General features: G+C 38.2%; 1 protein-coding gene across 21 annotated transcripts in view; it reads left to right on the top strand.

Annotated features, from left to right (window-relative positions):
- RhoGAPp190 (Rho GTPase-activating protein 190) overlaps nt 1–13,190 on the top strand; it is a 317,483-nt gene that overhangs the window by 115,559 nt on the left and 188,734 nt on the right. For all 21 annotated transcript variants that reach the window (XM_070093920.1, XM_070093902.1, XM_070093906.1 and 18 more), the window contains exon 9: nt 9,483–9,598. In XM_070093920.1, the coding sequence (XP_069950021.1) occupies nt 9,483–9,598 (116 nt within the window). The remainder of the gene's footprint in view (nt 1–9,482; nt 9,599–13,190) is intronic.

The raw sequence follows: 13,190 nt of genomic DNA, 5'->3' as shown, positions 1-13,190 counted from the left end.
GCCTATTTTCATTTGTTAATTTATTGGTTCATTGGTTATGAATAACATAAACACATTTTAAGTAGAACGTGCATTAAATTAGCAATTAAAATGCAGTATAGTTTACCTGGGTAGCTTTAAAATTATACAGTAAAATATGCTTTTGAGGTTCATTTTTTTTTTTATCAGACAGGGTTATAGGTCATTCATGATTCATATTAACTAAAGATTAACTTAATGGCATGATAAAAATTGCTAAATATATTTTGAGTTTCAAATACAAGCTTATTCAGATGCACTTTAGACCCTCAAGTAAGCTGTGGGTTATATTTCTGAACATTGATGCGAGGCATCTACGATAGAGATGCCCGGGTGTTGCGCATGTGTCTTGATTTCATCTTGTCGGTGTTATATACCATTCTTGTACTACTACTACTACTACTACTACTACTACCACCACCTCTTCCTGCCTATATATAGCTGTCCTGCTTCACTTCTGGTTAGTGTTAGAATTATTCAAAGTGAAGAGCATATGGGAAAAATAAGCTGTTATTCCTTGGAGCTCAAAAAAGGTAAACCTTTTTAGGCTAAAAAATGAAAAGAACTAAGTTTATCTTAACTTAAATTCTGGTTGCTGTTGCTTGTTGATATGAAAGAGTATGGAGAGGGTTAATGTGGCCTGTATAGTACAGGAGGCGAGGAACTCCTGTATAGTACAGTGGTCCCTCATTAATCGTTGTTAATCCGTTCCTGGAAGTGCGACGATTATCGAAAAAGACGATTTTCAAATCAATTTTCCCCATAAGAAATAATGTAAATACAATTAATCCGTTCCTGACACCCAGAAGTATTAAAACAAAAATTTTTTTTACATGAAATATAGATGTAGTACATAAACAATACAATGGGACATGATGAATGAAACATTAACAGCATAACACTTACCTTTATTGGCGATTCTTCTTAGTGTATGGAAGACTGGAGGAGGAGAGAGATTGGATTAGTTACTGTTTGGAAGGGAAATCCCTTTCCATCAACACCTCAGGTACCAAGTGCTTTTCTGGGGTTACTTCTCTTCTCTGTTTCTTAATGCCACTAGGACCAGCTTGAGAGTCACTGGAGCCCTGTCTGACGAAAAAAGTGTCCAGAGAGCTCTGTTTCTGGCGTCTCTTTAAAACTTCCCTAAAATGGGCCAAGACTCTGTCATTGTACAAGTTGCCGATATGGCTTTCAACATTCTTCTCAGGGTGATTTTTTTTTTATTTTTTTAACAAGTCGGCCGTCTCCCACCGAGGCAGGGTGACCCAAAAAAGAAAGAAAATCCCCAAAAAGAAAATGCTTTCATCATCATTCAACACTTTCACCACACTCACACATAATCACTGTTTTTGCAGAGGTGCTCAGAATACAACAGTTTAGAAGCATATACGTATAAAGATACACAACATATCCCTCCAAACTGTTTCTCCATAAATCTTTCTATCCTACCCCACATTTCACTATGCCTTATCACACTGTGTATGCCACTACACTTCTTAAATCTCTCAAACCAACCTTTGCTGGCCTTAAATTCACAATTATCAGTACTCGTTGCAGGCAATTTCTTTACTAGATTGTCATGTAACTGCCTAGCCTTTTCACAAATAATCGACGTCATAAGAGTATCTCCTGCTAATTGTTTCTCGTTTATCCACACCAATAATAACTTCTCAACATCTTCGAGTACTGGTTATCTCATTTTTGTCAGCATATTTACCCCCTTTGCAACAACAGCTTCCTTGTTTTCCTTTTTCTTGGCCATGATGGAAGATATGGTTGTACGGGATTTGTTATACATCCTGGCCAGTTCGGCCACACATACGCCACTTTCATATTGTTCAATGATGTTTTTCTTAAATTCAGTCGTATTTCTCACTTTCTTTACCAAAGGCTTGGTACTAGGAGCTTTCTTTGGAGCCATGCTAGCTTATTTAGCACTTGCAAGCACTAAAATGAATGGAATATTATGAAATATTTCGTATGAACAAGTGAGGGGACTGTTGCTCACTGGTAAACAATGGAACACTGGCTGGGAAGGGAGGCCGAGGTGGCTCAGAGCGTGAGTACGCGTCCCAGACGAAGGATGATTAGTGAGTAAACCGACCATTTGCGAGCCAATGTTTGGACGAGAATAACATGACGATTTCTGAAAAGGATGACTATTGAGCTGGACGATTATTGAGGGACCACTGTACAGGAGTTTCTCGACTTAAAAGGGTTCTACTTATATTTCAACTTACGATGGTGCAAAAGCAATTACTCTGGAGATGAAATTAATGATAATTATCCACTATGAAGGCAGCAAGTCCATAACTTGTATTCATTTATTTGTTTTTCAGTACTGGTATTTAGTTACAGTTTACAGTATTTGTATACAGTAGGGCCTTGCTTTACGGTGTTTCGCTTTATGGCGTTCCACTAATACTGTCATTTCAAATTATGACCAAAACTCTCTATACAGCTCCCCCACCTGACTTTCTAATACAGTCACTGTGCCCCACCCGGTTTGTTTACATTCTATGTGAGATCCGTAAGCACTAAGTCTCTCCATTATTTCTGGAAACTCCAAAATTTCAAGTGTTTTTAAAAGTTATTTCATATTTTATATATACTCTGATAATTATACTTATGTATACCTGTACCTAAATAAACTTAAACACTGTGCTGGCATGCAGGTACACATTAAAATCAGTAAGAATGTCTTATGTCTCGAGAGACCATATTAACCCTTTCAGGGTCCGTCCCGTAGATCTACAGCTTTACGTTCAGGGTCCAAACCGTAGATCTACGTCATGAGCTCAGCTCACTCTGATAAACTGTGAGTGGTAAATTTGGGCCTAGATATGAGAGAATACATCTATGTGGTATGTGTGCACCACATAAAACAAATCCTGCAGCACACTGTGTATAATGAGAGAAAAAAACTGGGACCATGATTTTCGATTAAAACAGCGACTTTGCAGTGTTTTTTCGTATGTTTTTTATTGTTGTATTTGTGATTTCTTGGTCTCATTTGATAGAATGGAAGACATATTACAGAAATAGAGATAATTTTGATTGGTTTTAGCACTGGAAATGGCTTGAAACTGAGCTCAAAGTGGCGGAAATGTTAAATTTTTGCCGATGTTCAAGAGTAAACAAACGACCTCACACGTCTAATACATGCCAGCAGGTGGGTCTAATATACATTCACAAATGTGATGATGATATTTATACAATTAGTACAATATTGCATAACAGTAAATCTTCTATTTTTTGGTGTGAATAAAAATTCATTATGTGAATAAAAAATCAAAATGGAATTTATTTGTAAAGCCTCAAAACATAACTAATGAACAGAGGAAATGTTAGTTTAGTTCCAGGAATACCTACATTGTTTATTCTGGACCCTATTTTGAAATTGGAATATTTTGAAATTTGTGTTAAATTGGCCAAATAACCAATTTCCGGTCACTTTATTTTGTAGTTGAAACAGTTGACTTGGCGATTTCTTGTGCTCAATCGTTAGAATAGAAGTAATACTAGTGAAATAGCTAAGAATTTGGTCGACTGGAATAATGTAATTGGTCTAAAATGGGAGTCAAAGTCGGCAAAATCGCCAATTCGTAAATATCGCTGACACACCAAAATTCACGAGAGCATAATTTCGTCAATTTTCCATCAAATTTCTTACTTTTTGTTTTATTACATTCACAAAAAGATTCTCTACCATTTCATAAGAAAAAAATAATTTTTTTTTTTTTTAAATTCTTGGACACTGGGGCACCACTTCAGATTTTGGCCTTGGACCCTGAAAAGGTTAATAATAATAATTAATAATAATAATCACCGAGTATTAAATGTCGTATATTACATTAATATACATTTTTTTTTTTCAACAAGTCGGTCGTCTCCCACCGAGGCAGGGTGACCCAAAAAAGAAAGAAAATCCCCAAAAAGAAAATACTTTCATCATCATTCAACACTTTCACCACACTCACACATTATCACTGCTTTTGCAGAGGTGCTCAGAATACAACAGTTTAGAAGCATATACGTATAAAGATACACAACATATCCCTCCAAACTGCCAATATCCCAAACCCCTCCTTTAAAGTGCAGGCATTGTACTTCCCATTTCCAGGACTCAAGTCCGACTATATGAAAATAACCGGTTTCCCTGAATCCCTTCACTAAATATTACCCTGCTCACACTCCAACAGATCGTCAGGTCCCAAGTATCATTCGTCTCTATTCACTCCTATCTAACACGCTCATGCACGCTTGCTGGAAGTCCAAGCCCCTTGCCCACAAAACCTCCTTTACCCCTTCTTTCCAACCCTTTCGAGGACGACCCCTACCCCTCTTTCCTTCCCCTATAGATTTATATGCTTTCCATGTCATTCTACTTTGATCCATTCTCTCTAAATGACCAAACCACCTCAACAACCCCTCTTCTGCCCTCTGACTAATACTTTTATTAACTCCACACCTTTTCCTAATTTTCACACTCCGAATTTTCTGCATAATATTTACACCACACATTGCCCTTAGACAGGACATCTCCACTGCCTCCAACCGTCTCCTCGCTGCAGCATTTACCACCCAAGCTTCACACCCATATAAGAGTGTTGGTACTACTATACTTTCATACATTTCCTTCTTTGCCTCCATAGATAATGTTTTTTGACTCCACATATACCTCAATGCACCACTCACCTTTTTTTCCTCATCAATTCTATGATTAACCTCATCCTTCATAAATCCATCCGCCGACATGTCAACTCCCAAGTACAGTGGACCCCCGGTTAACGATATTTTTTCACTCCAAAAGTATGTTCAGGTGCCAGTACTGACCGAATTTTTTCCCATAAGGAATATTGTGAAGTAGATTAGTCCATTTCAGACCCCCAAACATACACGTACAAACGCACTTACATAAATACACTTACATAATTGGTCGCATTCGGAGGTAATCGTTATGCGGGGGTCCACTGTATCTGAAAACATTCACTTCTTCCATACTCCTCCTCCCCAATTCTCCCCAATTTGATATCCAATTTTTCTTTATCTAAATCATTTGATACCCTCATCACCTCACTCTTTTCTATGTTCACTTTCAACTTTCTACCTTTACACACATTCCCAAACTCATCCACTAACCTTTGCAGTTTTTCTTTAGAATCTCCCATAAGCACAGTATCATCAGCAAAAAGTAACTGTGTTAATTCCCATTTTGAATTTGATTCCCCATAATTTAATCCCACCCCTCTCCCGAACACCCTAGCATTTACTTCTTTTACAACCCCATCTATAAATATATTAAACAACCATGGTGACATTACACATCCCTGTCTAAGACCTACTTTTACCGGGAAGTAGTCTCCCTCTCTTCTACACACCCTAACCTGAGCCTCACTATCCTCATAAAAACTCTTTACAGCATTTAGTAACTTACCACCTATTCCATATACTTGCAACATCTGCCACATTGCTCCTCTATCCACTCTATCATATGCATTTTCTAAATCCATAAATGCAATAAAAACTTCCCTACCTTTATCTAAATACTGTTCACATATATGCTTCAATGTAAACACTTGATCTACACATCCCCTACCCACTCTGAAGCCTCCCTGCTCATCCGCAATCTTACATTCTGTCTTACCTCTAATTCTTTCAATTATAACCCTACCGTACACTTTTCCTGGTATACTCAATAAACTTATTCCTCTATAATTTTTACAATCTCTTTTGTCCCCTTTCCCTTTATATAAAGGGACTATACATGCTCTCCGCCAATCCCTAGGTACCTTTCCCTCTTTCATACACACCCCTCTGGGTTTTCTTCTATTTTCTTTCTAGTTCTTATTCTTGTATATTTCCTCTTGATCTCCATGGGGAAGTGGAACAGAATTCTTCCTCCGTAAGCCATGCGTGTTGTAAGAGGCGACTAAAATGCCAGGAGCAAGGGGCTAGTAACCTCTTCTCCTGTATATACTACTAAATGTAAAAGGAGAAACTTTCGTTTTTCCTTTTGGGCCACCCCGCCTCGGTGGGATACGGCTGGTGTGTTGAAAGAAAGAAAGAAGTAATGAGTGAACTCTATATGCATTTTATCGCTCTGGGATGCTTAAATGTCATAGAATATTGTGTGTGGATGGGTTGGCCTGGCTGGCTACCATACACACCACACTTGATTTCTTACAGTAAATACTACTCGTCTCACCCTAGATTAAGACTATAAATATTTTAAGGTAAGTAACGAGTGAACTGTATATGCATTTCATCACTCTGGGATGCTTAGCCCTTTCAGGGTCCGTCCCGTAGATCAACGGCTTTACGTTGAGTGTCCAAACCATAGATCTACGCCAAAATTCTAGCGCCGTCAAATTTAGCGCGAAAACGCTCATAGGCCTACATGTGAGAGAACGGGTCTGCGTGGTGGGTGTGCGCCATAAACAAAAAATCTAGGCGCCCGCATAGCATTGTGGGAACGCCGGCTCAGTTACCCTTGTTCACCATGCCTCGTCGCAAGTCAGCTCTCACTCCCCGGAAAATTGGGACTCTCCTCTTCCTATCTGATAGTTCTGACATTGATGGAAGTGGAAATGAAGATGAATTCTACGGCTTTGATCAGTTAGTGACCGAAAAGAATGACCAGGATATCGATAATAGTGCAGAAAACCCTGACGATCCTCAACCTTCTACCTCTGGTGTGGGCACTCGTGACTCACGGTCTGTTGTTCCTCATCGCAAGAGAATATTAATATTTTCGCGTGGCCAGGCCTCTGACTTCAGTAATGATGATAGTGATGTGGACTGTGATTTTATTGCGCTCGACGATCAATCGAGTAGTGATAGTGAGGAATCATATTCACCAGTGAAGCGTTGGTATGTTCGCCGCCGCATGCGCTCGGGTAGTGTACCCTATGCTGTGCCCAGGGGACGGAGTATATCCCGTGGCCCAACACCAGTTTTAGGTAGTGATAGTGAGGATGATGTGGCTACACTTGGCATGGATAGACCACAGGCATCAGTGGATGGTGTTAGTGGTGATGGTAGTGGCACCACCATGCGTGACTCTCCAGGCCACGCTGGGACCCACGCTGCTGACTCGTCAGTTCAAGGACAAAGTGGAGCGCTAGCCACCAGCCCACCACAACCACAACCACCCATATGCCTTTTCTAAATCCATAAATGCAATAAAAACTTCCCTACCTTTATCTAAATACTGTTCACTTATATGCTTCAATGTAAACACTTGATCTACACATCCCCTACCCACTCTGAAGCCTCCCTGCTCATCCACAATCCTACATTCTGTCTTACCTCTAATTCTTTCAATTATAACCCTACCGTATACTTTTCCTGGTATACTCAGTAAACTTATTCCTCTATAATTTTTACAATCTCTTTTGTCCCCTTTCCCTTTATATAAAGGGACTCTACATGCTCTCCGCCAATCCCTAGGTACCTTCCCCTCTTTCATACATTTATTAAACAAAAGTACCAACCACTCCAACACTATATCATCCCCTGCTTTTAACATTTCTGTCATGATCCCATCAGTTCCAGCTGCTTTACCCCCTTTCATTCTACGTAATGCCTCACGTACCTCCACCACACTTACATTCTGCTCTTCTTCACTCCTAAAAGATGGTATACCTCCCTGGCCAGTGCATGAAATTACCGCCTCCCTTTCTTCCTCAACATTTAAAAGTTCCTCAAAATATTCTCTCCATCTACCTAATACCTCCCTCTCCCCATCTACTAACTCCCCTACTCTGTTTTTAACTGACAAATCCATACTTTCCCTAGGCTTTTTTAACTTGTTTAACTCCAAAATTTTTTCTTATTTTCATTAAAATTTCTTGACAGTGCCTCTCCCACTCTTTCATCTGCTCTCCTTTTGCACTCTCTCACCACTCTCTTCACCTTTCTTTTACTCTCCATATACTCTGCTCTTCTTATAACACTTCTGCTTTGTAAAAACCTCTCGTAAGCTACCTTTTTCTCTTTTATCACACCCTTTACTTCATCATTCCACCAATCACTCCTCTTTCCTCCTGCCCCCACCCTCCTATAACCACAGACTTCTGCCCCACATTCTAATACTGCATTTTTAAAACTATTCCAACCCTCTTCAACCCCCCCACTACTCATCTTTGCACTAGCCCACCTTTCTGCCAATAGTCGCTTATATCTCGCCCGAACTTCCTCCTCCCTTAGTTTATACACTTTCACCTCCCTCTTACTTGTTGTTGCCACCTTCCTCTTTTCCCATCTACCTCTTACTCTAACTGTAGCTACAACTAAATAATGATCCGATATATCAGTTGCCCCTCTATAAACATGTACATCCTGGAGCCTACCCATCAACCTTTTATCCACCAATACATAATCTTATTTACTTATTTAGCATATTATATTCATATTTGACTTAGGATGAGTTTGTCAGAATGTAACCCCATCGTAAGTAAAGGATGCGATCATTCAAGCAAGTGCCAGACAGAACACAGGTTTAAAGTTATTCAGTGCATGAGCGTGTTCGATAGGAGTGAATGGAGACGAATGGTATTTGGGACCTGACAATCTGTTGGAGTGTGAGCAGGGTAATATTTAGTGAAGGGATTCAGGGAAACCGGTTATTTTTATATAGCCGGACTTGAGTCCTGGAATTGGGAAGTACAATGCCTGCACTCTAAAGGAGGGGTTTGGGATATTGGCAGTTTGGAGGGATATGTTGTGTATCTTTATACGTATATGCTTCCAAACTGTTGTGTTCTGAGCACCTCTGCAAAAACAGTGATTATGTGTGAGTGAGGTGAAAGTGTTGAATGATGATGAAAGTATTTTCTTTTGGGGGATTTTCTTTCTTTTTTGGATCACCCTGCCTCGGTGGGAGACGGCTGACTTGTTGAAAAAAAAAGAAAAAACTCTTACTACTGTGCATGCTGTATGTATAGGAAAGTCAATACAAATATAAACACAGTTCTGAAACTCTGGAAAGAGAGCTGCAACAGGATGCAACCTGAGTAATATTTCAGTGCACATAAAAGACCTTAGAATCTGGAACACTCAATTTGAAGATTCCAAAGGTGCCCCCTCTGCAAACTACTTTTAAGTTATTGTAAAAAAAAAAAAAAATCCTTACCCTAATGTGATATTTAATAGCAATATGTATATACAAATACTCTTGTTCACACACCTTTTCATTGGTTCAACAAATGTAGAATTACATATCAAGCATATATAGATAGATTTAATGTTGTCATTCCATATAAATATGAGATACATATTATATAAATGGTAGGATTACTGGTGTCTTTTTTCTGTCTCATGAACATATAGGATACCAGGTATATCTTGCTACGTCTACGTACTTGCACTCGTGCTGAAGTTATACAGTCAGTAAAATTCAATGATAGAATAATTATTTTTTAAAAGTGCATTATATGTGATTAAAAAATATGTATTCACAGGAGTTGTTATTGGAGCAGGCAGAGCTGTTTTATCATGTTAAAAGCATTGCTCCTACTGGCACCATCACTCAGGAGGACATTCGAGAAATAACTCAGACCTTACAAGAAGACAGCAGGTAAGGGAAGTCACTGAGCTCAAGCCTTGGGTTATCACAGCTGGAGTGACATTGTACATTAAGCTGACTGGATTTTCTGTTAGTTGTGCTGTTAACTGATAACGTTTGTGCTAAATTGCTCATATTTATTGATACAGTATTAGGATATGGTTTTTCTGTAATATTCATACAAATATTTAGCCTTGTATAGTTTTTAGATTGATTGTAGTGAAAAGAAGAAACAAGTGAAGTGATAGTAGTATTACAAAATATTCCTTTTGTATTACAACTGTGATTAATGGAATAAAACAAAGATACTTTGACAGGGCATGGCAAGGCCTTTTATGACAGCATTTTGCTGGAGTTGAGCTTTTATCAAGTTAAACAGAACAACAGAGGTAGTCAGCCTTGCTACTCTGTTTACTCATTTGTGAAGGAGTATACCAGTTTATTTTTTGTAAGACTTGTTAACCCTTTGACTGTCGCAACCCCCAATCCTGAGGTGTCTCCTGGTGTTGCAAAATTTCAAAAAAAAAAATAAATTATTGTTTCTTATGAAATGATAGAGAATCTTTTCCTGATTGTAAAGACACCAAAAAAACGAAATTTGATGGAAAACTGACTGAATTACGCTCTCGCGAAGTTAGCGACCTTGGCAATATTTACAAATCGGCGATTTCGCCCACTTTGAGTCCTATTTTCGGCGAATTCCATTATTCCAGTCAACCAAACTCATAGCTACTTCTTCAGAACTCCATTTTTTCCATCAATTGAGTACAAGAAACTGCCCATTTACCAATTTCAACTACCTAATAATGTGGTCAGAAATTTGCAATTTGGCCAATTTCACGAAAATTAAAAAATATGACAATTTCAAAATAAGGACCAGAATGAACAATGCAGACATTCCTGGCTCTAAAATAACATTTTCTTTGTTCATCAGTCATGTCTCCAGGCCCCTCTGATATTACTCTTGCTTTTTATTTTGAAATTTTATTCAACCAAAAAATAGAAGATTTACTGTTATGCAGACTACTGCAATACTGTAATAATTGTAAAAATTACATCAACCCATTCATGACTGCATATTAGAATGGCTGTTTGGACATTTATTGGACAGACAATGACATCATTTGTTTACTTTTGAACATCGGCAAAAATCAAACATTTCCCGTACTTTGTGCTCCATTTCCAGGTTCTTTTTATAGTAAAATTAATCAAAATCACCTCTATTTCTATAATATAGTTTCCATTCTATCAAATGAGACCAAGAAAACAAGAATGCAACCACAAATACTATACGAAAATAGACCACAAAGTCGGCATTTTAATTAAAAAAAACGGTCGGAGTTTTTTTTTTCTCATTATGCACTGCGTGCTCCAGGATTTTTTTTATATGGTGCACACTGACCACACAGACCCATTCTCTCACATGTGGGCCTACCAGCTTTCTCCTGCCTGATTTGAAGCCGCTAGAATTTATGAGTATATGTACGTCAAACACGGTACCTCATAAACGTATATATACGGCCGCGACAGTCAAAGGGTTAAGGCTAATATATGTACAAAATATTGTCTAATAAGAATACACTTTTCTGGGTGCCAGTATTTTCTCTCGTGTGTTGGCATGCTACCTGTTATTCAATTTGAAAAAGGTAGTATCAAGAGCACCATAATAGTAGTATTTCCTGTATGTTTACTGTTTTCTTTTTTACATTAACATAGTTGCAACATGGTAATGTTATTCTTTTGTTTTGGTTCTCTGATGATGATAACGAGGAAGTGGATGTGTTCAGATTTTTGGGAGTGGACTTGTTGATGGATGGGTTTATGGAAGATGAGGTGAACCATAGAATTGATGAAAGGAAAAAAGTAGGTGGTACATTGAGACATCTGTGGAGACAAAGAAGGTTATCCGTGGAGGCAAAGAGGAAAATATATGAGAGTATAGTGGTACCAACACTCTTATATGGGTGTGAAGCATGGGTTGTAAATGTTGCAGTGAGGAGGTGGTTGGAGGTAGTGTAGATGTGTCTGAGGGCAATGTGTGGTATAAATATTATGCAGAAAAATATCAGCTTGGATATTAAGAGGAGGTGAGGGGTTACTAGAAGTATAATTCAGAGGGCTCAGGAGGGGTTGTTGGGGGTTTCTTTTCTGTGAGATAATTTGAGAATGCCTCTCAATCTCCATCAGATTTTCAGTACATTGCTTGTATATTTTAACAAGGCAATAGTTTGTTATTATTGGACAGAGTAGCTTCCTATTCTCCAATTTTAACCCTTTGACTGTTGCAGGCCCCTTTCTGAAACTGTCATTCTATGTTGATAAATTTTTTGGGGAAAAAAAAAATTATTTTTTTCTTATGAAATGACAGAGAATCTTTTCCCAATGGTAATGACACCAAAAGTGCGAAATTTGGTCGAAAACTCGTGGAATTACGCTCCCATGAAGTTAGAGGTCTCGGCGACATATACGCATCGACGATTTCGCCGACTTTGAGCCCTGTTTTTGGCCAGTTCCTTTGTTCCAGTTGACCAAACTCATAGCTATTCCTTTAGAACTCCATTTTCTCTGTCTGAGCACAAGAAACTGCCCATTTACCAATTTGAACTACCCAATAAAGTGGTCAGAAATTGACAATTTGGCCAATTTCACGCAAATTAAAAAAAGATGCCAATTTCAAAATAGGGTCCAGAATAAACAGTGTAGACATTCTTGGCACTAAAATAACATATCCTCTGTTCATTAGTCACGTCTCTAGGCCCCTCTTATATTACTATTGCTTTCTATTTTGATTTTTTGTTCATACAAAAAAATACAAAATTTACTGTTATGCAGACTACTGCATTATTGTAAAAATGGTATAAATAATATTAGTGCACTAGTGAAAGAATATTAGACTCCCCAGTTGAAGTGTATTGGATATGTGGTGTGATTTGCTTACTCCTGAACATTGGTAAAAATCAAACATTTCTGCTACTTTGAGCTCGATTTCGAAGTCGTTTTCATCATGAAAGTAATCAAAATTATCTCTATTTCTGTAATATGTTTTCCATTTTATCACCTGAGACCATGAAAACGAGAATACAGTGATAAATACTATTCAAAAATACACCTCAAATTCAACGTTTTAATCCAAAAAAAAAAAAAACTCAGTTTTTTTTCTCATTATGCATTGTGTGCTGCAGGATTTTTTTTATGTGGCCTGGTCACAGACCGGGCCGCGGGGGCGTTGACCCCCGGAACTCTCTCCAGGTAAACTCCAGGTAAACACTGACCACACAGACCCATTTTTTCACATGTGGGCCTACCAGCTTTCTCCCGCTTGATTTGAAGCCGCTAGAATTTACGCGTATAAATACGTCAGAAACAGTGGCGCGTAAGACGTATATATACGACTGAAACAGTCAAAGGGTTAAAAATAATTTTTGGGATATTTTGAGCTTTCTTGAGTAATAACAATGCAAATATCCACCAAAAAATTTGCTAATTTTTTTTTATATTTTCATAGTTGTTATTTTACTGTTAATTTTTCTAATTGACCTTCTAGATTTTGTAAGAGAGAGATAGAGGGAAAGAGTGGAAGTATCTATTGGAAAAATATATATAA

The sequence above is a fragment of the Cherax quadricarinatus genome, chromosome 44 (assembly GCF_038502225.1).
Source record: "Cherax quadricarinatus isolate ZL_2023a chromosome 44, ASM3850222v1, whole genome shotgun sequence".
Classification (NCBI taxonomy): domain Eukaryota; kingdom Metazoa; phylum Arthropoda; class Malacostraca; order Decapoda; family Parastacidae; genus Cherax; species Cherax quadricarinatus.
Note: the sequence above shows the minus strand (reverse complement) of the source record. Positions and strands in the feature narration are given on the sequence as shown.